Source organism: Erinaceus europaeus, chromosome 3 (assembly GCF_950295315.1).
Source record: "Erinaceus europaeus chromosome 3, mEriEur2.1, whole genome shotgun sequence".
Lineage (NCBI taxonomy): Eukaryota > Metazoa > Chordata > Mammalia > Eulipotyphla > Erinaceidae > Erinaceus > Erinaceus europaeus.
The window spans coordinates 128,213,270-128,236,448 of record NC_080164.1 but is presented as its reverse complement, the minus strand read 5'-3'; the positions used below and the strand labels follow the sequence as shown (position 1 = coordinate 128,236,448).

Genomic DNA, 23,179 nt, shown 5'->3' with positions numbered 1-23,179 from the left:
GTCTAATCCAAAACTGGGAAAGAAACAGAAAAAGGGGGAGTGGGGGTGGGAAAGAAGGAAAGGAGGGAGGGAGAAAGGAGAGGGAGAAGGGAGAGGGAGAGGGAGAGGGACAGGGACAGGGACAGGGACAGGGACAGGGACAGGGACAGGGAGAGGAGAGAAAGCAATTGCACCCGCTCGCTCAGCCCAAGGATTTCTTGCGGCACGAGGTGAGAGGCGAGTCTGGAGAGGCGCGCGCCGCCAAACCCCGGGCCAGCAAGCGCCCAGCGCTCTCGAGGGGCGGGGCCGCCGCCGCTGCGTGCTGACGTCAGAGAGGGCTGCGACGCCGCCGGCCGGCCGCGGCGCAGACGGCGCTGACTGGGGTGTGCGCCGAGCCGGAGCCGGGGCCGGGGCCTGGGCAGCGGCAGGGTGCGGGCGCCTCGCGCGGCGTCCGCGGGCTCCGGGGTGGGGGCGAGGGGGCGGCGGCGGAGCCCCCTCCCCGGGGAGGCGGGATCGGAGGCAGCTCCCCAGTGGGGCAGCGGTGGCGGCCGGGCAGGATGCATCAGAAGCTGCTGAAGAGCGCGCATTACATTGAGCTGGGCAGCTACCAGTACTGGCCGGTGCTGGTGCCCCGCGGCATCCGCCTCTACACCTACGAGCAGATCCCCATGTCCCTCAAGGACAACCCGTACATCACCGACGGCTACCGGGCCTACCTGCCGTCCCGGCTGTGCATCAAAAGGTACAGTCGGCCCCGGGGGGCGCGCCCCACGCTCGCTCGCCTCCGTCTTTTTTGTCTGGAAGCTGCCGCTCGCTCCCCCTGCGGCGTCCTCTCGGCCCCTTTCCGCCGCCCCCCGCACCCCTGCCCCGCAATCGCCGAAGCTCGCGATGGCCGGCTAGCGGGGGCGCCTTGCTGCTCTCTCGGCGCTCTTGCCCCTTGTGGGATGCGAGCGGGAACCGACCCACACGCCGACGGGGGCTGAGCAGGTGCAGCCGCCAGCACCGCGAGGGCTCGGTCCATTTCGGAGCAGCCCTGTGCAGGGTAGCTGCTCTGAGCCAAACACATGCCGAATAGCAGGGATGGAGTTCACTTCGGGGTGTGTGTGTGTGTGTGTGTGTGTCCACGTCCACACCTCAGATTCCTGTCTTCAACGGCAGACATCGTGGGGCCGTGCTCATTGACAAGCACCGTGGCCAGTGCATGCGGAAAACAGCAGACAGCAGAGTCTAGGCTGGGCGACACACATTAAAGAGACAATCACGCGGCTGCACAGCAGCCATTGTGAGAAACTGTGTAGGAAACGCACTAGAGCAGAGCGCGCCTGTGACTGGCAGCCACTCTGCCTGTTCGCGCCACGGGAAGCATCTCTTAATAAAGCAGGTTCCTCATCGCTCTACACCTTTAACATCAAGGATTCCTGAAGGCTCAGGTTAAAAATAAAATCTGAAAGCGCGCTGTTGTACTCCTTAGAAGAGCTGTTAGAACTCACTGTGTGCACTTCAACGCAGGGCCCCACTGGAAGTTAGATGCAGGTGTTGTCAGCTCCAGGCGGCTCTTGGCAAACCCCACTGCTGGAGCACATGTGGGTAGTTGGATGGCTCTCTCAAGCAGCAATTGCATGCCCGAGTCTTGATGTCCTCTTCGTCATAATCTTTCCCCAGCTCCGTTTGCCCAGCTTTAAAAAGTGTTTCGGTGACTCACCATCACAAGGTAACATGATTGTCCATCTCTATGTGGCTCCACTGTGTGACCCACAGGACTTTACAGCCTAATCCTAGTCACGTCTTTCCTCCACTGTGCCTCCTGTACATAAAAGCACAAGGACTGAGAGCCCATCCTGCTGTGGATGTGGAGTTCCAAAAGGATAAAGCAGACAGTGAAGTGCCTTAGCCATTGTATACCCACCTAACAGTAGCACCCTGCATCCTGGTGTTACTATTTCAAATTTCATGGAGCAGGAAATGAAACCTAGTGCTTTGGTTCTTGGGCTGTCTAGTCAAAGTGACTTGAATATCCATCTCTGCCACTTAATAGCTGTAGAACAAAGGTTAACTAACCACTCTGAGCCCCAATTTCCCATTTGTGAAAATGAAGGTAATAGTATCATCTTCAGAAAGTGATAGTCAACGAGAGAGAGAGAGACAGCGCACGCAACTTATGATTGATTCTGAGACTGAGAGTACGGGTCCTGGCTTCACATAGTATTATTTCAGTTGCTCTTCCCACCAGCTCAGCTCCATCTTTAGGGTCCAGCTCTTGCCCTCTCTTATTTCAACTGTCAAGCATCACTGGGACAGGTTGTACATAAAATTCACTGGAGGTCAGGAACCTTATTTTAAACATGAGACTTTGCAAGAGAATTTTCACTTTAGCCAATACAACGTCTTCTGATAAAGTGTCAGGTGTCCCTTATGCACAGCTAGGGGACTACATCATAAAATCCAAGAAAGCACGAGAAGGGACTTAGGGCGGCATGTCATCCAGGTTCCTTCTATTATAGATGAAGCAAAGAAACACACAGAGGTTTAACGACTAGCTCATAATCACACAGCTAATTGGTAGCTGAGAGTGGGGAAGGAGGCAGTGAGCCTCTGGACTCCTGATCAAGATGCTATAGCTTCTAGGCTGGTGGAATAACTCAGTTGGACAGTGTGCTGCTTTGCCCTGTGTGTGACCCAGTTCCACTGAAGGAAGTTTCAGGGATGTGGTTCGTTTCACTCTGTCTTGCCACTGTCTAAAAAATAACAAAACAAACAAACAAAAATAGATGGTACACCTCCTCCTAACGTGTGCTGCCAAGATTACTCAATCCAGTTTATTCAGGGTATCTTGAAAGAGGGCAAATAGTGTAACTGTTGAAAGTGGCTTATTGTTCCATGAAGGGATAAACTCATGGCCTTTATAAATTAAGTGTGATTTCAAAGCAACCACAGCAAAGAAGTTCCATCATGTTTGTCTTCAGGAGCACTGCCAATAGATCAGTTTGTATTTATGGTGCTTCTCTTAAGTCCATTTAACTTTGCATTTGTACTGAAAAGGTATTTAAGTTTATGGCTAATTAACATTAGAGTTGGCAGATTTTCAGATACACTGTTGTACATCAAAGTATGCACATTAACAGCCACTTTTCATTTGCACGTTATTTGTTTGGTAGCTTTTTAGCATCTAATCTGATCAAGGCAGTGCTTCGAACCATGACAGAATAAGTGTGAATGGTGCCAACTGGTAGGCTAGAGGGTACAGGAAATTTATACATGCATGACTGCTATGAGAACGGAAATGGCAAGTCTGATAGTGGAAGTGAGAAGCAAGAAAGTTCTAAGCACTCCTGATTGATGGAGATGTTTAAAAAAATCACAGGGGAGCCGGGTGGTAGCGCAGCAGGTTAAGCACACGTGGTGTGAAGCACAAGGACCCGCGTAATCATCCCGGTTCAAGCCCCTGGCTCCCCACCTGTAGACTGAGTCGCTTCACAGGCGGTGAAGCAGGTCTGCAGGTGTCTTTCTCTCTCCCTCTGTCTTCCCCTCCTCTCTCCATTTCTCTCTGTCCTATCCAACAACAACAACATCAATAACAACAACGACAATAACGACAGCAATAAAACAATGAGGGCAACAAAAAGGAATATTTTTTTTAAATCACAGGAAGACTAATTAAAGGATATGTCAAATTTAAGAAAGCAAAGATAAATGTAAATGCTTGAAGTGGCAAATGTTACATAATCCCTACAAATTACCCCTAATCTTTGAATGCTGACATTGAGCTAGCCAGTATCAATCTGAGTTGTATGTTTGGTTTTTTCCAGCTTATTTATTTTATCAAATGAAACAGTAAACATCTGGAGTCATTTGCTGGGTTTCTTTCTCTTCTTCACCTTGGGAATATATGACATGACATCTGTGTTACCTTCAGCAAGTGCATCAAGAGAAGACTTTGTAATTTGTTCTATTTGTCTTTTCTGCTTCCAGGTAAGTCATTTCACAATCACTGTTATTAGTAAAGAGTCCTTTAGTCAGGAAAGCTTAGGCAGATAACTATATAATAATACCTTCTGTTTGCCTTTATTGAGTCCCCAAAAAGCATAGTTGAGCTTTTTGACTTTTATAAGCACTAAGATTATTTTTATGAGAGTATATTTGGATGTTATCGAGTATATTTGAGATCTAAAGATTGAGAAATTTTCCTTTTCCCTTCCTCTTTTTAGATATCTCTACATTAAGGTTAATGCAATGTTTGGAATTTCTCTACTCTTTATCTAGCTGAAGTATTGATAGAATATTTGTGCCTGCATAAGGCATTTTATTTTCATTGATTTCTTTCATTGATTTATCTTTTATTTTTATGTTAATGGTTTTTGTATTTGTCATTCCCATACCACATTTAATTTCTTTTAATATTTTATTTTTATTATTGAGTAGAGACAGAGAGAAATTGAGAGGGGAGGGGAAATAGAAAAGGAGAGAGACAGAGACACACCTGCAGCCCTGCTTCACCACTCATGAAGCTTTCCTCCTGCAGGCCCCTGGGGGCCAGGGGCTTGAACCTGGCTTGAACTGTAATGTGTGTGTTTAACCAGGTATTAATTTGTTTAATTGGTATCAATCTTCCCTAAGATCAATCTTCCCTAAGACCTCTGACACTTTCATACTTTTCTAGTTCAGATATTTTTCTTTTTTTTTTTTCCTACCAGTGTTATCAGTGGGGCTTGGCTCCAGCATTACAAATCCACCTCTTCTAGCAGCCATTTTTTCTTTTTTTCTATTTTTTGATAGGACAGAGAGAAATTAAGAGAGTGATATATAGAGAAAGACACCTGCAGACCTTCAACACTCACAAAGCTTCCCCCCTGCAACAGGTGGGGGGGGTGAGGGCTCAAACCCGGTTCCTTGTACTTGGTAATATGTCTGCTTAACTAGGTGCACCACCATCCAGCCCCCCATTTAATTTTTTCCCAGGGGAGAGCATGAACACAGCCCCCCCCCATTTAATTTTTACGACACTTTTTATTCTACCCATTTTATATATACTTAGTGCTTTCTTCCCCCTCAGTTGAATAGAGTTTTTAATAGAATGTAATTTCAGGGATTTTGAAGTTTTCCAGAAGTCTTTCTATCATAGAGAAGAGTAGAATCTCAGAACTGTGTAACCCTAGATTCAGTTCATTTATAGTTTGTTCAGTAACTATTTAATAAGTGCTTCTTACCCACAATATAGCACTAGCCACAGATACTGAACACAGAGCTAAACAAAACTAGTCTGTTGTAAAGGTCAAGTCATGGGGCTGTGAGAGAGTTCACCTAGCATATACCTCACCATGAAGCCTTGGGTTTAAGCCCTGGTTCCACATGGGAGCACTAAGAGACCAGGAGAATCTCCACTTGAGCAGTGCTGTGTTGCCTGTCTCTTTTCATCTATATCAGAAATTAAAGGGGAAAATCAGCTCAAGAGCAATAGAATTGCTCCTGCAGAAAGCCCTGAAATCACATTAAAAAAAAAAAAAAAAGAGCATGTCACCCATATAGAATGGCAAATGGGGGACCCATGAGCAGTTCCTTTAAGCAGAAGACATAGTTTGCATAAAGGCCCAGAAGCAAGAGACAATTACCACTTACGGACTTGCAGGTATTAGTCTTTATGGCTGAGTCATGGGAGAGGGGGAAAGATGAAGCTAGAGAGATACAGGAGCCAGATTCTGGGATACTTGGTTATCATGCTATGTGAGCTTGGATGTAGGATGTCACACTATAATTACTTGTCTGCCATGATGAAACAAACTTGCCAGAAATCCAAAACAGTCATTTTGCCAGACATTTTTTTTTTCCATCAACAAGAAATAGCACTTTCTCTCTCTCTCTCTCTCTCTCTCTCTCTCTCTCTCTCTCTCTCCTCCCCCCACCTTATGGTGGTGCAGGGGATTGATCCTGGAACTTTGAAGTCTCAGGCATGACAATCTCTTTGTATAACTTTTATGCTAACTCCCCTGTCCCATCTCTCTTTTTCTCTTCTCTTTTTATTTTTATTGTCACCAGGGTTATCTCTAGGACTTGTGCCTGCACGATGAATCTATTGTTCCTGATAGCTCTTTTTTTTTTTTCTTTAATTGGTAGAACAGAGAAAAATTGAGAGGGGAGGAAAGAGATACTTGCAGACCTGTTTTACCACTTCTGAAACTTCCACCCTGCAAAGGAGCCAGGAGCTTGAACCCCCCAGGTCCCTGAGCATAGTTATACATGTAGTCTACCAGGCATGCTACTGCCCAGCCTCAAACATCTCTTTTTAGAAATAGAACATACTAGATATAGGGTTACTTTTGTTTTTTCCAAAAATCAATGTTCTTGGTGGTGGTGGGGGGGGTGGACGGTGGTACACCGGCCTAAGCACACTTAGTACAAAGCACATGGGTCCGGGTTTGAATTCCCACTCTCCACACTTCACAAGTGGCAAAGCAGGTCTTCAGGTGTCTTTCTCCCTCTCTGTCTTTCCCTTTTTCAATTTCTCTCTGTCCTATCTAATAAAATGGAAAAAAAAATGGCCACCAGGAGCAGTGAATTCCTAGTGCTAGCACCCAGCCCTAGTGATAACCGTGGAGGCAAAAAAAAAAAAAAAAAAATCAGTGTTCTCTATTAGTACTACATTTGACTTTTCTTTTGCTGGCATAGTTTTCACTTTTCCTTTTCACAGTGAAATTAGATTTATTCTTATAACATAGTAATGTAGAAATTCAAGCAAATGAAAGGGCATATGGAAGAAAGCAAAGTAACTTGAGATTCCACTCCCCAGAGGTAATCACACAGTTGACATCTGGGTTCCTCCAGATGTTTGTGTATACACAGATGTCTCAAACCTGCCTGCCTAGCTCTCTGTCTACTTCCAACTATAACCATCTCTGCTTGGTGTTTTGTGTAAACATGGTGAAAGTGAGTTTTCTCCTGTCAGTCTAACCTTGACGTTCTCAAGGTTCATTATTTCATTTCAAAATAATCTGAGAAAGCAAAATGATCTTTACTTAATATTTGCTTGAGTCAGTGAACTCTGGTTTGTGGCTTAGTAGTAAGAACCACAAAACAAAGAATTTTAGGCAATAGATAAAGAAAAGAGATTGTGGCCATGCACATTGTTTTGAATATTGATGCTGAGATTACTTTGGGCAGGGGAGATAGCATAATGGTTATGCAAACAGACTTTCATGCCTGAGGCTCCTATGTCTGAGGTTCAATCCCTTGTACCACCATAAGCCAGAGCTGAGCAGTGCTCTGGTGTTTCTGTCTCTCTCTCTCTCTCTCTCTGAATCTCTCTCAAAAATAAAATTTAAAAGGGAGACTAGTTAGGTTTGTGTAATGAGATTATAAACTAGGTGATGATTTTCTTCCTTAGCAGTTACTTAGAACATGTTTGTCAGTTTGATCTACTTCATATCATTTACTTGTCCATTCTTTCCACCCTCACTGCCAGCGGCTATTGTCATTAACCTACAGGAATGCTCCTCCAGTCCTCCTGTCTCAGCTTCCTGAAAGGGTTCAGTTACAAGCTTCAACAGTGAGCTGGTATGACAGTTCAGCAGGGAAGGTGCCTGCTATACCATATGCTCACCAGGTTTGAGTCCACAACACTGGGGGAAATTGATGCTATGATGTCTCTGTATCTTCCTAGCCCCCTTTTCTATCTAGAAGGGGGGGGGGGAGTCAGCTGGAGTAGTGAAGCCCTGGCAACACACAACCTAGTTTAGGAGGCAACTTCTGTGAAGCTCACTCCTCCCACTGCTCCTAGCCCTCACCAAATACACATATTCATGCACCTGCAGAAACACTGCACCTCTCTGTTTCCTTATCTTTCATTCATTTATTTCACAAAAATCTCTGAGAGTAGTTTGCATCATTATACCTTCAGGATATACTGCCACAGATATTTATGCCTGGAGAGAGTTCAGCCACAGAAATGGTATCAGTCATCAGAGCAGCTGATTGAATCTCAATTTGGCATCCATGTAAAGTCAACATAAGTCGTAACCACTTTTTCTCAGACACAACAAAGCTGTATTTTATAACTTGAAATGCTACAATGAAATACAAAAGTGATTTCTTTTCATTGAAAAAGAGCAAGCTGGGGAGTCGGGCTGTAGCATAGCAGGCTAAGCGCAGGTGGCACAAAGCACAAGGACCGGCATAAGGATCCCGGTTCGAACCCCGGCTCCCCACCTGCAGGGGAGTCGCTTCACAGGCGGTGAAGCAGGTCTGCAGGTGTCTGTCTTTCTCTCCTCCTCTGTCTTCCCCTCCCTCTCTCCATTTCTCTCTGTCCTATCCAACAACGACAACAACAATAGTAACTACAACAATAAAACAACAAGGGCAACAAAAGGGAATAAGTAAATAAAATAAATACTAAAAAAATTTAAAAAAAAGAAAAAGAGCAAGCTGGAGAGCAGACAGTATGTGATTCCATTTAAATTTTAGATGTTTATGTGTAGTGTACATGCATATAGACTTTTTACATCATGAATTTTTTTGATTTTTTTAAAATAAATTCATTCATTAATCAAAACAGAACTCAAGGGTCCCTGCTTCATCATGTGTGTGACTAAGTTCAAGCCCAGCCCCCACCACTGTTTCCATGCTGTGGTATCTTTCCTTCTCTCCTTCTGTCTCTCTATCTGAAAAACTTGGCTTACAGCAGTGAAGCCATGGAAACAAAACAAAACAAAGCTCAGTCAAGCTTGCTTTAGATATTTAAATGTTTTAGAAACATTTGTATTGTATGATTTTTCCCATAACTGTGCTATTTAAATTTTTTATAAGAATTTTATTTAAAATTTCGTTATGATTATTATCCCCATTTTGTTCCCATGTGGAAACAGGTTGAGAGAAATAGTTATATCACTATGAATGAGTTTGCAGCCAGGGAGGTGGCTCAGTGTGTACAGTGCATTCCTTATATCGAGACCTGGGTTTGACCCCTCAAACCTTACAGTGTGTGTGTGTGTGTGTATCTGTGTCTGTCTGTCTTGCTCTCTTAGTAAATAATAAATCAGTATATCTTTTAAAGGGTGAAAGAGCTCAAACCCTAGTCAGTTTGCTAGAAAGCTGGGCTCTTAAAATATTCTCTGATCATCATACATGCCTTACTCTATTTTATTTCCTTATGTTAAAGTTTGTTTTCTCTCCCCTAGGTCTGCATGCTTTGCTCTGTGGGCTATCATCTTTTTTCCTGCCATCGATCAGAAAAAACCTGTCGAAGATGGATGGCACTAGATTATGCAGGGATTTCTATTGGAATATTGGGTTGCTATGTTTCGGGAGTATTTTATGCATTTTATTGTAATAATGTAAGTAACATTTTATATCCTCCCTTTCATAGAGGTCTTGGATTATCCTGCCCTGGGTCCTTTGAATTCTTAATAAGCACATAGTTAGCTTAAAGAAGAAACAGAGATAGCTGTCTTGTAAAACAACACTTCTCCAATTAAAAAAAAAAAAGGTTTAATAGAAACAAAAAAGTACAGCATAGACATAAATTCACTTTTTTCAGAAGGTCCAATTATCTACCATCAGGTCAATACTTATTTTACTAATTTTCCACTGAAATATATAAATACATAGTTATTTTCTGAAACTGAAGGTAAATATTAAGTTGTTAATGTTTCTACTTAATCTATGTAGCTACATGACTTTACTTTCTATTTAAAAAAAAAAAAAGATTTTATTTATTTACGAGAAAGATAGGAGGAGAGAGAAAGAACCAGACATCACTCTGGCACATGTGCTGCCAGGGATTAAATTCGGGACCTCATGCTTGAGAGTCCAAAGCTTTATCACTGCGCCACCTCCCAGACCACGCTACATGACTTTTCATATGCACACTATGTCTTCCTTTCACAAAATCCAACTTTGATGCATCTCCTTTGTGAGGCATTTTTAAAAAGTGCAGTATTGCCTTTTTTAAAATATTTTTCTCTTTATTAGATACAGACAGATGAATCAAGAGGGAAGTTGGATATAGAGAAGGGAGAGAGACAACTACAGCACTGCTTCAGCATTTGTGAAGCTTCCCAGCTGCAGATGGGGACTGGGGGGCTTGAACCCAGGTCCCTGCACATTTTAACACTTGTGCTCAACTACCGAGCCCCCTTAATTGCTTTTCCTGTGGATCTGTATCCTTCTGCTCATAGCTCAGCTGCACCACATATCATTAGATTATACTCATTTGCTATATGTCTGTCTGCTCATGCTCTGTGATTCACCCACCCACTAGGAGAGGTCATGCCATGGTCATTATTTCCATAAAACTTGAGCTGTGCCTGCCATATCATAGGTTCATAACTTACATGACTAGAGCCAGACTTTTACCTGCTCACTCTGAAGTTTTATTTGTTATTCTAAAAAAACTTAACAGTTTTATGAAACATACATTTTTAAGTTGTAGGATATTTATTCAATGGAATACTATTCTACAATTGAAAAAAGAGATAGTATGCTTTGTGAAAAGATGGATGGAACTAGAGGTAATTATGCTAAGTGAAGTAAGTAAAGATAAGGGACAACTACCCAATAGTTTCACAGTGGAATGTAAATAATCTTACCAGTGAATTTGCAAAAGTGTCGTAAACAAACTATGTCTCAGACTCAGTGAGAACTATAATAATGGCGAGTAAGGGTTGGCATAAGATCTTGGTGGAAGGTACAGTGATTTGCACCTACCATGTATGGGTATGGAACAATAACCCCCAAATCTCATAATACTGTAAAACTGTATCAAATCACTAATAGGGATTTTTTTTTTTTAAAAGGAAGGTCATGTTTTGAAATGAGAATGAATGGAAATAGAGTGGAATGGGTCTTGTAAAAGGCAAAATTATTCTCTCTTATTCTTAATGATGGGTAGCTGCTTTCTTTTCACTCTAGTATTGGCGGCAGGTGTACTTGATCACAGTGCTTGCTATGATCCTGGCAGTGTTCTTCGCACAGATCCATCCCAATTACCTCACTCAGCAATGGCAGAGGCTTCGTTCTGTCATCTTTTGTTCTGTTTCTGGATATGGAGTGATCCCTACTCTTCACTGGGTGTGGCTCAATGGAGGAATTGGTGCTCCTATTGTACAGGTAGGTTGAGTGTATCAGTATTTTTTGTTTTCAGTGCTTTTCATTTTATATATATTCCCCACCACCACCACCAGGGTTATCACTGGGACTCAGCACCACAAATCCACTGTTCTTGGCAGTCATTTTTCTTTTTCTATTATACTTGATAGGACAGAGAGAATTGGGTGGGGAGGAATAGAGCTGGAGAAAGATAGACACCTGCAGACCTGCTTCACCACTCATGAAGGTTCCCCTTCTAGGTAGGGAATGGGGGTTCAAACCCAGGCCCTTGCATATGGTAATGTGGGCCCTTAACCAGTTATGCCTCCACTAGCCCCGGCACCAGTGAATCTTATCTTTCTTTTTGTTGATAGGGTAGATTACATTGACTGACTTGTAGATGTTGAATGTTGGTTCCCAGGGATGAATCCCACTTAGTCTTGGTGAACTATTCTCTTGATATGTTATTGGATTTAATTTGCTAAGTTTTTGTTGAGATTCTTTGCATCAGTGTTCATGAGGTATATAGGTCTATAATTTTCTTTTCTGGTAAGAGTCGTTTTAGCCTGATAGAACATGTTTGGGAGTGACCCCCCCCTTTTGAATTTTCTAGAAGAGTTTGAAGAGAATTGCTGTTACTTCTTCATTGAAAGTCTTACAAAATTCATTAGTAAAGCTGTCTGGACCTGGGCTTTTATTCTTTGGAAGATTTTTGATGACTGATTCAGTTTCTGTAGTAGTGATTGGCCTGCTCAAGCTATCGACTTCTTCCTGGGTTAAGCTTGGCAGGTAGTATGATTCTCAGAATGCATCAGTTTCATCTAGGTTGTCTGATTTATGTGATTGACAATGTTCCTAATATTAATGGGTTCTTCTTTGTATCTCTCCATCTTCAGTTGTAATTTCATCTCAATCATGCCTGATTGTTTTCACCATAGATTTCTCTTTTCTTGTGAGCCTAGCCATTGGTTTATCTATTTTATTTATCCTTTCAAAGAACCAGCTCTTGGTTTTTATTAATCTTTTGGATCATCTTTCTGGTTTTTATTTCATTAATTTCTGCTCTGATTGTGACTGTTTCCTCCTTCCTGCTTACTTCTGGGTCTCTTTGTTGCCGTTTTCTAGTTAACTCAGTTGTGGTGTTGAATAGCTTGCTTGAGACCTTTGCTATTAAAATGGGCCTGTACTGCTATAAACTTCCCTCTTAGGACAGCTTTTGCTGTATCCCACAGGATCTGGTAGTTGGTTTCTTCATTTTCATTGTTCTCCAAGTAACTTTTAAGTTCTCTTTTGATTTCTACAGCGACCCAGGTGTTACTCAGCAGTCTATTGTTTAGTCTCTATAGTGTGGGCATTTTTCTTTTTGTGGTTAATTTCCTTTTTTTTAGAAAATAACCACAAGGGTGGGGTTAGATAGCATAATAGTTATGCAAAGTGACTCTCATGCCTGAGGCTCTGAAGTCCCAGGTTCGATCCCCTGCACTACCATAACCCAGAGCTTATGGGTATGGAACAATAACCCCCAAATCTCATAATACTGTAAAACAGTATCAAATCACTAACAGTACACCTGCCACCAATACTAGAGTGAAAAGAAAGCAGCTACCCATCATTAAGAATAGGAGACAGTAATTTTGCCTTTTACAAGACACATTCCAGACTCTACTTCCATTCATTCTCATTTCAAAACATGACCTTCCTTTTTTTTTTAAAAAAAAAAAAAAAACCCTATTAGTGATTTGATACTGCTTTACAGTATTATGAGATCTTGGGGTTATTGTTCCATACCCATAAGCTCTGGCTTATGGTAGTGCAGGGGATTGTGGTCCGGGAGTTGGCACAGTGAATAAGGCATTGAACTCGCAAGCATGAGGTAGTGCAGGAGATTGAACCCGGGACATGAGAGTCTCTTTGCATGAACTATTATGCTATCTACCCCTACCCTTGTGGTTATTTTCTAACCCCACACCCTGTGGTTTGACAAGATACCACCATAGTTTTCTCAAGGTCATAAATATGAGTTGACTATATTTTTTCCTTTTTTCAAGTTCATATTTCAATTCTCTATATTCCACATGAGTGAAATCATCTCATAGTTACCCTTCACTTCCTTAATTTCACTAAGCATAATCACTGCCAGTTCCATCCATGTATTCCCAAAGGACACACTGTAGTCTTCAACTGCTGACTAGTACTACTCCATTGTATATATGTCCCCTGATACTTTTTTCTTTATAAAACTCAAATTGGTGAACTTTATTCCTTTGTTAGAGGCCTTTTCCCCCTTAACTCTAAGTAGTCCTCATACCCCCACCCCAGCCTACCTCACCCCAATATTTTAAAGTTTTAATCAGGAAAATGAAAAGCCACACACCAGGAAAGGATATGGGCCATTTGGGTAAAGATGGCTGTCCACATGTGGAAGTTGATGCCCATTTTTATTCATTTCTAAGGCCTCACCTTCATTTCCTTTCTAAGCCGCACCTTTACCACTTATAACTTCTGGGTTTCCTTCCTTTTTTCCTCTTAAGCATAAGATTTTATCAATTAAGAAATCAGGTGAAAGGCAAGAGAGTAGTGATGAAAAATTTTAGTGACAGCACTTTTTTCTGACAATATCAATTTCCTGAAAATAAGTAAAGAAAAATAAAATGTGGAATTGACACTCTAGATCAGATTCTGACAGAAGTGAATGGAATTTTAGGATGAGATAAACACATCACTTTTAAGCCTAGAATAAGAAAGAGAACCAGATCCATTAAGGCAATAGATTTTAGAGAAATTCAGGAGAAATAGAAACTTTCCCATTTATGTGGTAGGAGTAGGGAATGGCTGACCTGTGGGCTGAAATCATCTGGTCTGGCCCTGCTCAGAGTACTGCAGGTGGGACTCTAAATTCAATAAATCTAGGAACTTTCTTCATAGCGATATTAATTGCTAATTTTTAAAAATAGAAAAAAACTTTTTTTTGCCTCCAGGCTTATTGCTGGGGCTCGGTGTCTGCATTACGTATGAGTCCACTGCTTCTGGAGGCCATTTTCCCCATTTTTGTTGCCCTTGTTATTTTTATTGTTGCCATTGCTGCTGTTGTTGCTGGATAGAACAGAGAGAAATTGAGAGAGGAGGGGAAGACAGAGGGGGAGAGAAAGACACCTGCAGACCTGCTTCACTGCTTGTGAAGCGACTCCCCTGCAGGTGAAGAACCTGGAGCAACTCAGTCATAAGAGGACAATCTGAAAAATACGTGTTTTGCTTTCTAGGACTTTGCACCCCGTGTAGTTGTGATGTATGTTATTGCTCTTCTTGCTTTCCTGTTCTACATTTCTAAAGTTCCAGAAAGGTACTTTCCAGGTAGGTATCTCTTAAATTATAAGTTTGTAACTTTATTCTACGTATATGAAGTTTATGTTTTAGAACATCAGAACTTAAATTTACTGATCATTGCTCTATTTTCAAATGTTATCTAGAGGGGTTTTACAGTTTTTTTCTCTCATCTTTGTGCTCTGAGGTCAGTCAAGTTTTAAGGATGCTACCATTTCATAATTACTAACTACTTATGACAAAAACTGGAGGTTGATTCTGGAAGTCTTCTGCCTCCAGACCTTCTTCCTGTACAAACTTTATTCTTTAAAAAACAACTTCTTAGAACTGGGTGGTGGTGCACCTACTTGAGCACATGTTACAATACATAAGGGCCTGAGTTCGAGCCCCAGTCCCCACCTGCAGGGGGAAAGCTTTGTAAGTGGTGAAGCAGGGCTGCACATGTCTCTCTCCCCCTCTGCCTTCCCTTTTCCTGTCAATTTCTGACTGTCTTATCCAATAAAGATAATTTTTTTAAAAGTCTATTAACACAGAACTATATAAAGCTACAAATTAAAAAAAGAGAGAGAATATTGAAAAGAGGCCAGGTTTGAGACCACTTCACAATCTCTCCATCATAAAAGTCTATAAAAATAAGGGTCATTGGGAGTCAGGCAGTACTGCAGCTGGTTGAGCGCACATGGCACAAAGCACAAGGAACTGTGTAAGGATCTCAGTTCGAGCCCCCTGCTCCCCACTTGCAGTGGGGTCGCTTCACAGTGAATCAGGTCTGCAGGTGTCTATCTTTCTCTCCCTGTCCTCTCTCCATTTCTCTCTGTACTATCTAACAATGACTACATCAATAACTACAACAACAATAAAAAACAAGGGAAAATAAATAAACAAAAAAAAATAATAAGGGTCATCAATTTGGACTTTGTTTCCTTAGCACCATACTAAGAAAAAAAATACTAGAAGGGTCATCATGTCTCTAAGTTTCACTTAAGAACAAAATTTCCCTGGTTCCTAGTGCAAAAATTAAAGTGTTTTTTCTAACAGAAAGTAACTAAGAAGATACTGGTAGAATTCATACAGTCCCCCAAACATGTATTTGCCTTTATTTTATTTTATTTTATTTTAGGAACTTCAGTTCTCACATCAGTCTACTTGGGCTCAAGTTCCGTAATAGCTAACTATACAACTTGCATAAGCTTTCTTGGCCCTAGTCTATCTGAGATGAAGTAGTGTGCTTAGAAACCTACTGTCAGGCTTAGATGAGGAAACGCACATGAAATATTTAGCACGGTTCCTCACAAGTAGTAAGTACCTAATTAACGTTAGCAGTTCCAGTTCTGATGACATCCTAAAGCGCACTAGTCCTATAAAGAAGTGTGTGGTTTAATAAAGGGCAGTGATACAAGAGCAGGGAGCCTGGCTCACATCCAGACTAGCAAAGCACATAAAGCAGTAATTTCGGGGGTTGGCAAGCTGCAGATTGGGAAGTAATCTTAAGTCCTTGCAAAACTATTCCCCTGCTTTTCTTAGTTATGAATCTTTCACAATAAATCAAAGAGAAGATCATGCCACTGTATTGAGGAAGAAAAAAATGAAACATTGATCTAGAGAACGAATAGACCTCTGAACTATAGACATTTTTTTTTAAAGAAAAAAAACTATTTGCTTATTATGAGAGAAAGAATTAAGGGCATGGAAAGAGGGGACCAGCTCTGATAAAAGGTAATGATGAAGATTGAATCTGGGGGCTCTGGGATCTCAGACACATGAGTTTTGTGCTCTAACAGGCTGCACCCCCCAAACCCCCACCAGTCACCTCTGAGTTTAAAACAACAAACTCATTAGGGAAAGATAGAAACAGGCTGGGGGTTTGGATTGACCTGCCAATGCCCATGTCCAGCAGAGAAGCAGTTACAGAAGCCAAATCTCCTACTTTCTATACAAAAGGAATTTTGGTCCATACTCCCAGAGGGGGGAGAAATGTTAAGGGAAGATGATTAGAGGGCTCTGAAATCCAATTCCATCAGGACTCGGAGAGAGAAGACGAAAAAAGGAATGACATTCAGAAGGAATAATAGGTGTAGCTGTGAGAAGGCAGGACCATAGAAAGAATGGGAAATAGAAACAGAGACAGTGTAACAGTCAACTCATATCTGTGACTTTGGGAGAATCACTGCAGTTACCAGTGGAGGGAATGGGACACAGAACTCTGGTGATGGAAATGGTGTGGAATTGTACCCGTTATTTCGTAATTTTGTAAATGACTAATAAAAACTAAATAACAGTTAAGATGCAGAAAATAAGTAGAAAATATCTCTGAATTACAGACCAGGCAAGGCCAGACCTTTGTAGAAAGTTTAACTATGAAACTATGAAATGGCCTTAAGATTCTCAGATTAAGAGTTCCCAGTGGTCTAATACAGCACATCTAAAAATGGTCACATTACATAACTTTTCCAAGATGGAATTGGCCTACACTGTGCTCAGGTGCATTTGAGCAATCAAGATGTGAAGGGCATAAAAAATGAAGTCTTTACAGAGAAAAGTGACAGTGTCAGATGTTTCTGAATGTATGGCTTGGAAACCGCATCTCCATCTTCATTTATGATGTGGCTGTGGTGGGGCGTGTTGCACAGGCTTTGCTGGGTGCCTGCTGAGGGGGAAAACTAAACATAAACCTTCCTTTAAGCTCAGGTTAAACTGTTTAATTCTTTTTAAATGTATTTTTAGTAATTATTTTAATGATAAAGAGACAGAAACCAGAGCACTGCTCAGCTATCACTTATGGTGGTACAGGGGATTGAAGCTGGAACCTCAGAGCCCCAGACATGAGAGTCTTTGGCTGGGACCATTATGCTATCTCCCTAGCCCTAATTTTTAATTAATATGAAAATATTTTCTGGGTCCAAGAATCATCAAGGTGTACACACAGAATTAAGTGTAGTTTTTCATACTCGTATTAGGATACATGTAATTTTCTTTGTGATCTTCTTTATTTTAAAAATGAGTCTCTGGGTTTCACTAGGTGGTCAGAGGTTTCTGTAACGTACATGCACACAGGCTAAGCTCTCCTACACTAAGAATTGATTTACATTTCAAACCATAGTGTATAATTATCAGTGATTTTGTTATTAGAGGTTACAAATGTTTTATACTGCATGACCATAGATGCACCAGAAGTAAGAAAATTATTTAAGTTTCCATAGTTTTTTTAAAAAAAAGATTTAGGACTTTTCTGGGACTTCACACTGATGTGATTCCAGAGCTCCTAGCAGGCACATTTTCTTTTTTTCCAGGTAGAGGGGAAGAGAGTGAAGTGAAAGCAATATTACAATATTGTTCCACTACTTTTTCCCCCAAAAAAACACTTGCCAAATTATTTGATTTCTTAGCATTTAATCTTTTTTCCACAAAGTGAAATTAAATTGTTCTCCTGAATTATATGTTAACTAATCAACTATAATTAATCACATTTGTAAGATTACTCCATTAGTCTGATAACATGATTCAGGTCTGAATGCTCCCCTAATATACCTGTTTGAAACAGTTATAACAGCAGACTTACATTTTAACAAAATACTGTAGTTTCTTTATAACTAAACCATTCCATGATTTGTAATGATAATTTCCTTTGCTTTTCTCAAGTAGAGTATTCATTTCACCAGAGATGTAAGCTGACACATGGCACACAAAGATCAAATGTCTGAAATGAAGTTAGAATTTGAAGACACATAAGGATGTTATTTCTAACGTCCACCCATGTAGCTAATGAATAAAATCTCCGGTTGTAAATGAATCTTCAGTCAGTTTCCACGTGCTCTGAAATTACCAAAATCTTTTGCTGTCAAGTTTATATTTTTCATGAACATAAGTAGAACTCTATTTTGCTTTCTTGCTTTTGGTTTGGGATCCTTTACCATTTATTCACTGTATTTATTCTCCATATTTTTTATAATACAAGTATATAATATTTTAGATTAAACTGGTTCTGCTTTGTGAGGAAGAAGTTTTTCTGACATCAGAACAATTCAGATGCTTAGAAGTGAATACCCCTGCTTAAATGTCATTACTTTAAGTGACATTGGGCTCTTTCCCTGTACTTTGAAATGTTAAATACTCAAAACGATAAGCTTTTGTTTACTTCCATGTTTGATTAGGGAAGTATGTGTACTGGAGCTCCACTTCCTCAGAGCCCCACCCTACTAGGGAAAGAGAGAGGCAGACTGGGAGTATGGATCCACCAGTCAACGTCCATGTTCAGCGGGGAAACAATTACAGAAGCCAGACCTTCCACCCTCTTCAACCCACAATGACCCTGGATCCATACTCCCAGAGAGATAGAGAATGGGAAGGCTATCAGGGGAGGGGATGGGATATGGAGATCGGGTTATGGGATTGTGCGGAATTGTACCCCTCTTATTCTATGGTTTTGTTAATGTCTCCTTTCTTAAATAAAAAATTTAAAAAAAATCGTACCTATTGTGATAACAACTGTCTTCTAAACTATTATTTTTCAAAATATTATACTCAATATTCACTTCTTTCTACCTTCCCTTCTAGGACAACTAAACTACCTCGGATCAAGCCACCAAATATGGCATATCCTTGCAGTAGTGATGTTATACTGGTGGCATCAGTCCACAGTGTATGTTATGCAGTACAGACACAGCAAGCCTTGTCCTGACTCTGTTTCACATTAGTGAATTCAGGATGTGTTCAGTTGTTAAGCAATATATACATATTGGGGAGTTGTATACCCCACTGTTTCTAAGATTCCCATTTGTCTTTCTTTTTTCTTCTTGTTATATCAAAGAGTACTTTATAAAAATGGAGAATTATACTTGGGGACCTGTAATAGTATCTACTTTATGGGCCCTTAAAATTACTAATTTGCTGCTTGTGCAGAAAGTGATCATTAGTAGTCGGCATTCATAAGAAACAACTGAGTTAACAGCAGTGAATGTGAAAGCAGTGTAGATATAAGACTTGTTTTACTTAACACCAGCTTAATTTCCTTAGGGAAGGGCTCACCTCCATTATATAGTGGAGACCTTTGTGTGACTACTTTAATAGAAGATATTACAATAGATGATCAAGTTCAAGTGCCTAATCAAGGCGAGGGTTGCTACAGCCTGTGCTTAACACAAGCTAGGATAGTGATTTTGAATAATCACTAGCCTTTAAATACACTATGAGAACCCGGCACTTAAGTTATTTTTTCCTTTAGCTGCAGGTTCTCTTTTTCCTATGAGCACTGGCCTTTTTTTTAGTTGACTTGAACAAAAATTTTAAATGTCTTCTTTTATGTTGAGAGAGTTGTTAAGAGGGAAAGAACACTGTTATCTCCCATCAAAATATAATTAGAAATCAATTACATGATCAAGCAAAATTATAATTAGCTCTTTTTAATTTCACATAATTGAATTCTTGCCACTGGATTGTAGATTTTTGGTTCTAACATTCCTTTAGTACTAGTTTTCAATACAGATTTACAGTCCTAAATTTCCTAATGAGGTTCCCATCTATTTGGGTGCTACTTTCAAAGCCACAGAATTCAAATGGCCCCGTTTGACTCTGAAGTGAACCTTAAGCCTCAGAACACAGTTGTGCAAATGCCCCACATGGTGGCATGCCTGGTCACTTGTGTTGTGGGTCTGTTTACAAATGGCCTAGCATTTTGTTGGTAGTTGACAGTATTGGTGTGTATTCTGTAATATTTGGGCTTGAAATTTTAAACTTGCTTTTTATATTATATGCTCAAAAAGTCTGTCAGCACCTTATCATACAACATGGATTCTTTGCTCTTTACATATGCATAAATTAAGTCCTTTACAGGGCCAGTGGATAGATAGCTCACCTGGTAGTGCACATACCTTGCCGTGCAAGAGCCCCAGCACAGCACATGCCACATAATTTTAAGGGAAATTTCAAAGCTGTGGTGTATCTCTTTTTCGACCTGAAGTGTATAAAAAAAAAAAAAAAAAAAGAAGTCAGTTCTGAAGCAGTAATATCTTATATGCATGAGATCCTAGCCTGCCACCCAAAAATATAAAATTAAAACCTTTGAATCTACATTCATAAAAACATTATTACCCAGGTTACTTAATGGGTTGACTTGGAGCTGCTCTAAACACCAATATGATTTTAGAACATTGGAATTTCATAATTCAAAGGTGATAATGGTGAAGCTTATCCCCAAAGTGACATTTGTACATCTGCTACTTGGAATGTTACTTTAATGTGCCTCAGTTTATACATCTGTAAAGTTTTGTATTTATTTTCAAAGTAATGCTTTTAGAATATAAACTCCCCAGTGTGGTGTCAAGAATTTGACCCCAGTAGACTAAGCACTGTGTTGTACCCATTAATATGGTGAAACAATACTTGGAAAATGGCTGTTTTATTTAATGTACTAAGTGACAGAAGATTTTGATGTAATGATACTAAGATTTTTTTTAAAAATCAGACTTGTATGACAGTGTTGCTTCCTAAAAATTTTTTGACATTGCTATTAAGTAGCTATTTTTGCCACAAACAAAATTGCAGTGCAGTATAATGAACAAGTCTGGTGAAGTCTAGCATCATCTTTATGATAAACATCTCAGAATTAGAAAGTATTGAATGTTCATTTTTTTCCTGTTTCCTGCCTTAGTGATGAATCATTTCATACTTGCCATCTCAACTAGCAAAGTACATTTTAAAATTAAAAAGCATACTGATCTGACCACCATACGGAGCATATCGCCATATAAATGTTTCAGGTTTTTATGAAAACTTTAAATATTGTAAGAAAGCTCTCCTGTCACTATTATGTTTATTGCGGTGTATTATAAAATAGGAAATGAATGTGGACTGTCAAACATTTCTGTACATTAACGTGTACTGACCACCTACTGTGTGCATCACTACTGGCAAAATTTTAAGACATTGTCAACATTAAAGCCTAACAACTATTTTAAAATCACCAATAAATCTGAGCCCTGAAATAATGTATAAGTTATTTTTGTTTTATAAACTTATTAAAATAAGGTTAAATGTACACTACTGAGCTACAGTACTAGTCTTAATTTTACTGGTATGTAAACTATAGAAACTCTTTATGAATGCATTTTTAAACTATCCATGTCTGTTTTAAATTGTCTATATTAGGCCACAGTTAATTCATTTAAGAGAAAATTATCTATAGCCATTTTCAAATACAAGATAATGGTTGTCTTTTTTGTTAGCACACTGAGTACCACTCAGTAAGCTGCATGGCAAAATATTGTGTAAATAAACTGGGTTTACTATATATGTGCATGTACTGTCATTTTTTACATTATAGAACAGTTTCAAAATCATATTGAAGAGTGGGGGGGTGGAGAGCATAATGGTTATGCAAACAGAGCCGCGGCTCCATCAAATCGCAGGTTCAATCCCCTGCACCACCATAAGCCAGAGCTAATAATAATAATAATAATTGTAATAATAATAATAATGGTAACTAATTAAATAAAGTCAAGGGGTACCTGTTACATCTTATGGCATCTCACCTGAACAGCCACAGTCTTTATAGTGGATATACCCACTATAAAGACTGTGGCTGGTAGAAAGCTGTACAGTGTAACTTTCCACTTGGCAAATGCATACATACAGATGGTATTTGCCCTCTATTGTCAAGGGGCAAAGCTTGCACTCTGAATAGAACTCTGTAAATTCATGTCCAACCAAAATCATTATTCCTGTTAATTTCACCCCTGCCAAAGTACTGGCATATAAAGTGGTAAGTCAGCTCAGCTATTAGAGGGTAGAAGGCTCTTACACATACTTTATCATAAATAACTGCCTGCATTAAAAAGAGCTTATCTGTGTTGTGGAGTACCAGTGCCCCCCGGAATGCTATGCCATACTTCTGCGTTGGGTAGTGAAGTAATGATGCAAACTGAAACTGTAATTGAGAAAACATTATGGAAGCAAGAGGAATAATAGTAATAGGGACTACTAGGGTAGAAACTATCACCAAAATTCCAATCTGACTTCACAAATCTAGAATCACAAGCACTATAGAATAGTCAGTGATTTTAAATAGCATGAACCAATTAAAGCAATACTGAACTACCTTCTTAAATGGACAAGTAAAACCTCACATTCGTGCCTTAAACTGAGTATTATCTACATTTTAGGTATGATGCTATAACCTGGACTAGCTTAGAAAAGGCTTAGCTGTTCAAAGTAACTTAAATTGCGATGTATATTCACTACAGAAATCAACTAAATTTAAACATCTTTAGTTTTTAATGGAGTTTTACTAATTATTTTCTTTGTACTATATTTTTTCATGTAACTTTATCACAAATTCTAAGAAGTTTATTCATAACAAATAAAATGTATCATCCACAGACAGTTGTCTAACCAGTTTGTGGGGCAATATGTAATAATACTGTGATATTGACATTCAATGTAGTTCAATAAGTAGGCTTTCTCTTTTACATACTAAGGCTTTTCTGATGTAATCCAAAATTACAGTATTTTAAAATTATTACTATTATTGTCATTGCCAAAGGCTTTACTATTCCATGCCTACCTTTTCAGATTGAAGAGACAGGTGGCCAGGCAGTGGCTCACCAGATTAAGTGCACATATTATCATTTAAGGATAATATGCAGACCCTGCTCTTCAACTGCAGGGGGAAAGCTTCATAGGCAATGAAGCAGGTCTTCAGGTGTGTCTCCCTCCCCTGCCTCTCAATTTCTACCAGCCCTATCAAATAAAATTCTAAAAAATTAAGGGAAAAATGGCTACCAGCAATGGTGGATTCACTAAGCAGGCACTG

At 40.0% G+C, this 23,179-nt stretch overlaps 1 protein-coding gene across 3 annotated transcripts; it reads left to right on the top strand.

Annotated features, from left to right (window-relative positions):
- Window positions 1–377: 377 nt before the first annotated feature.
- Window positions 378–21,657, top strand: PAQR3 (progestin and adipoQ receptor family member 3). Of its 3 annotated transcripts, XM_007519832.3 has the most exons (6): window positions 378–721; window positions 3,786–3,948; window positions 9,144–9,299; window positions 10,876–11,073; window positions 14,313–14,403; window positions 18,928–21,657. In XM_007519832.3, exons 1-6 carry the CDS (start codon window positions 537–539, stop codon window positions 19,065–19,067), a joined length of 933 nt encoding a protein of 310 aa, XP_007519894.1. In that variant the 5' UTR covers window positions 378–536; the 3' UTR covers window positions 19,068–21,657. The 3 variants fall into 3 exon arrangements, with proteins under 3 accessions (XP_007519894.1, XP_060043902.1, XP_060043903.1); XM_060187919.1 differs by lacking the exon at window positions 10,876–11,073; XM_060187920.1 differs by lacking the exon at window positions 14,313–14,403 and having other exon boundaries at window positions 18,928–19,065.
- The last annotated feature ends 1,522 nt before the right edge of the window (window positions 21,658–23,179 follow it).

What these genes read in the sequence shown, in the direction of transcription:
- PAQR3 (XM_007519832.3), top strand. Translation starts at nt 537, where the DNA reads ATGCATCAGAAGCTGCTGAAGAGCGCGCATTACATTGAGCTGGGCAGC. An exon ending in ATGCATTTTATTGTAATAAT is followed by an intron (nt 9,300 to 10,875) that starts GTAAGTAACATT and finishes TTTTCACTCTAG; the next exon opens with TATTGGCGGCAGGTGTACTT. An exon ending in TCCAGAAAGGTACTTTCCAG is followed by an intron (nt 14,404 to 18,927) that starts GTAGGTATCTCT and finishes CTTCCCTTCTAG; the next exon opens with GACAACTAAACTACCTCGGA.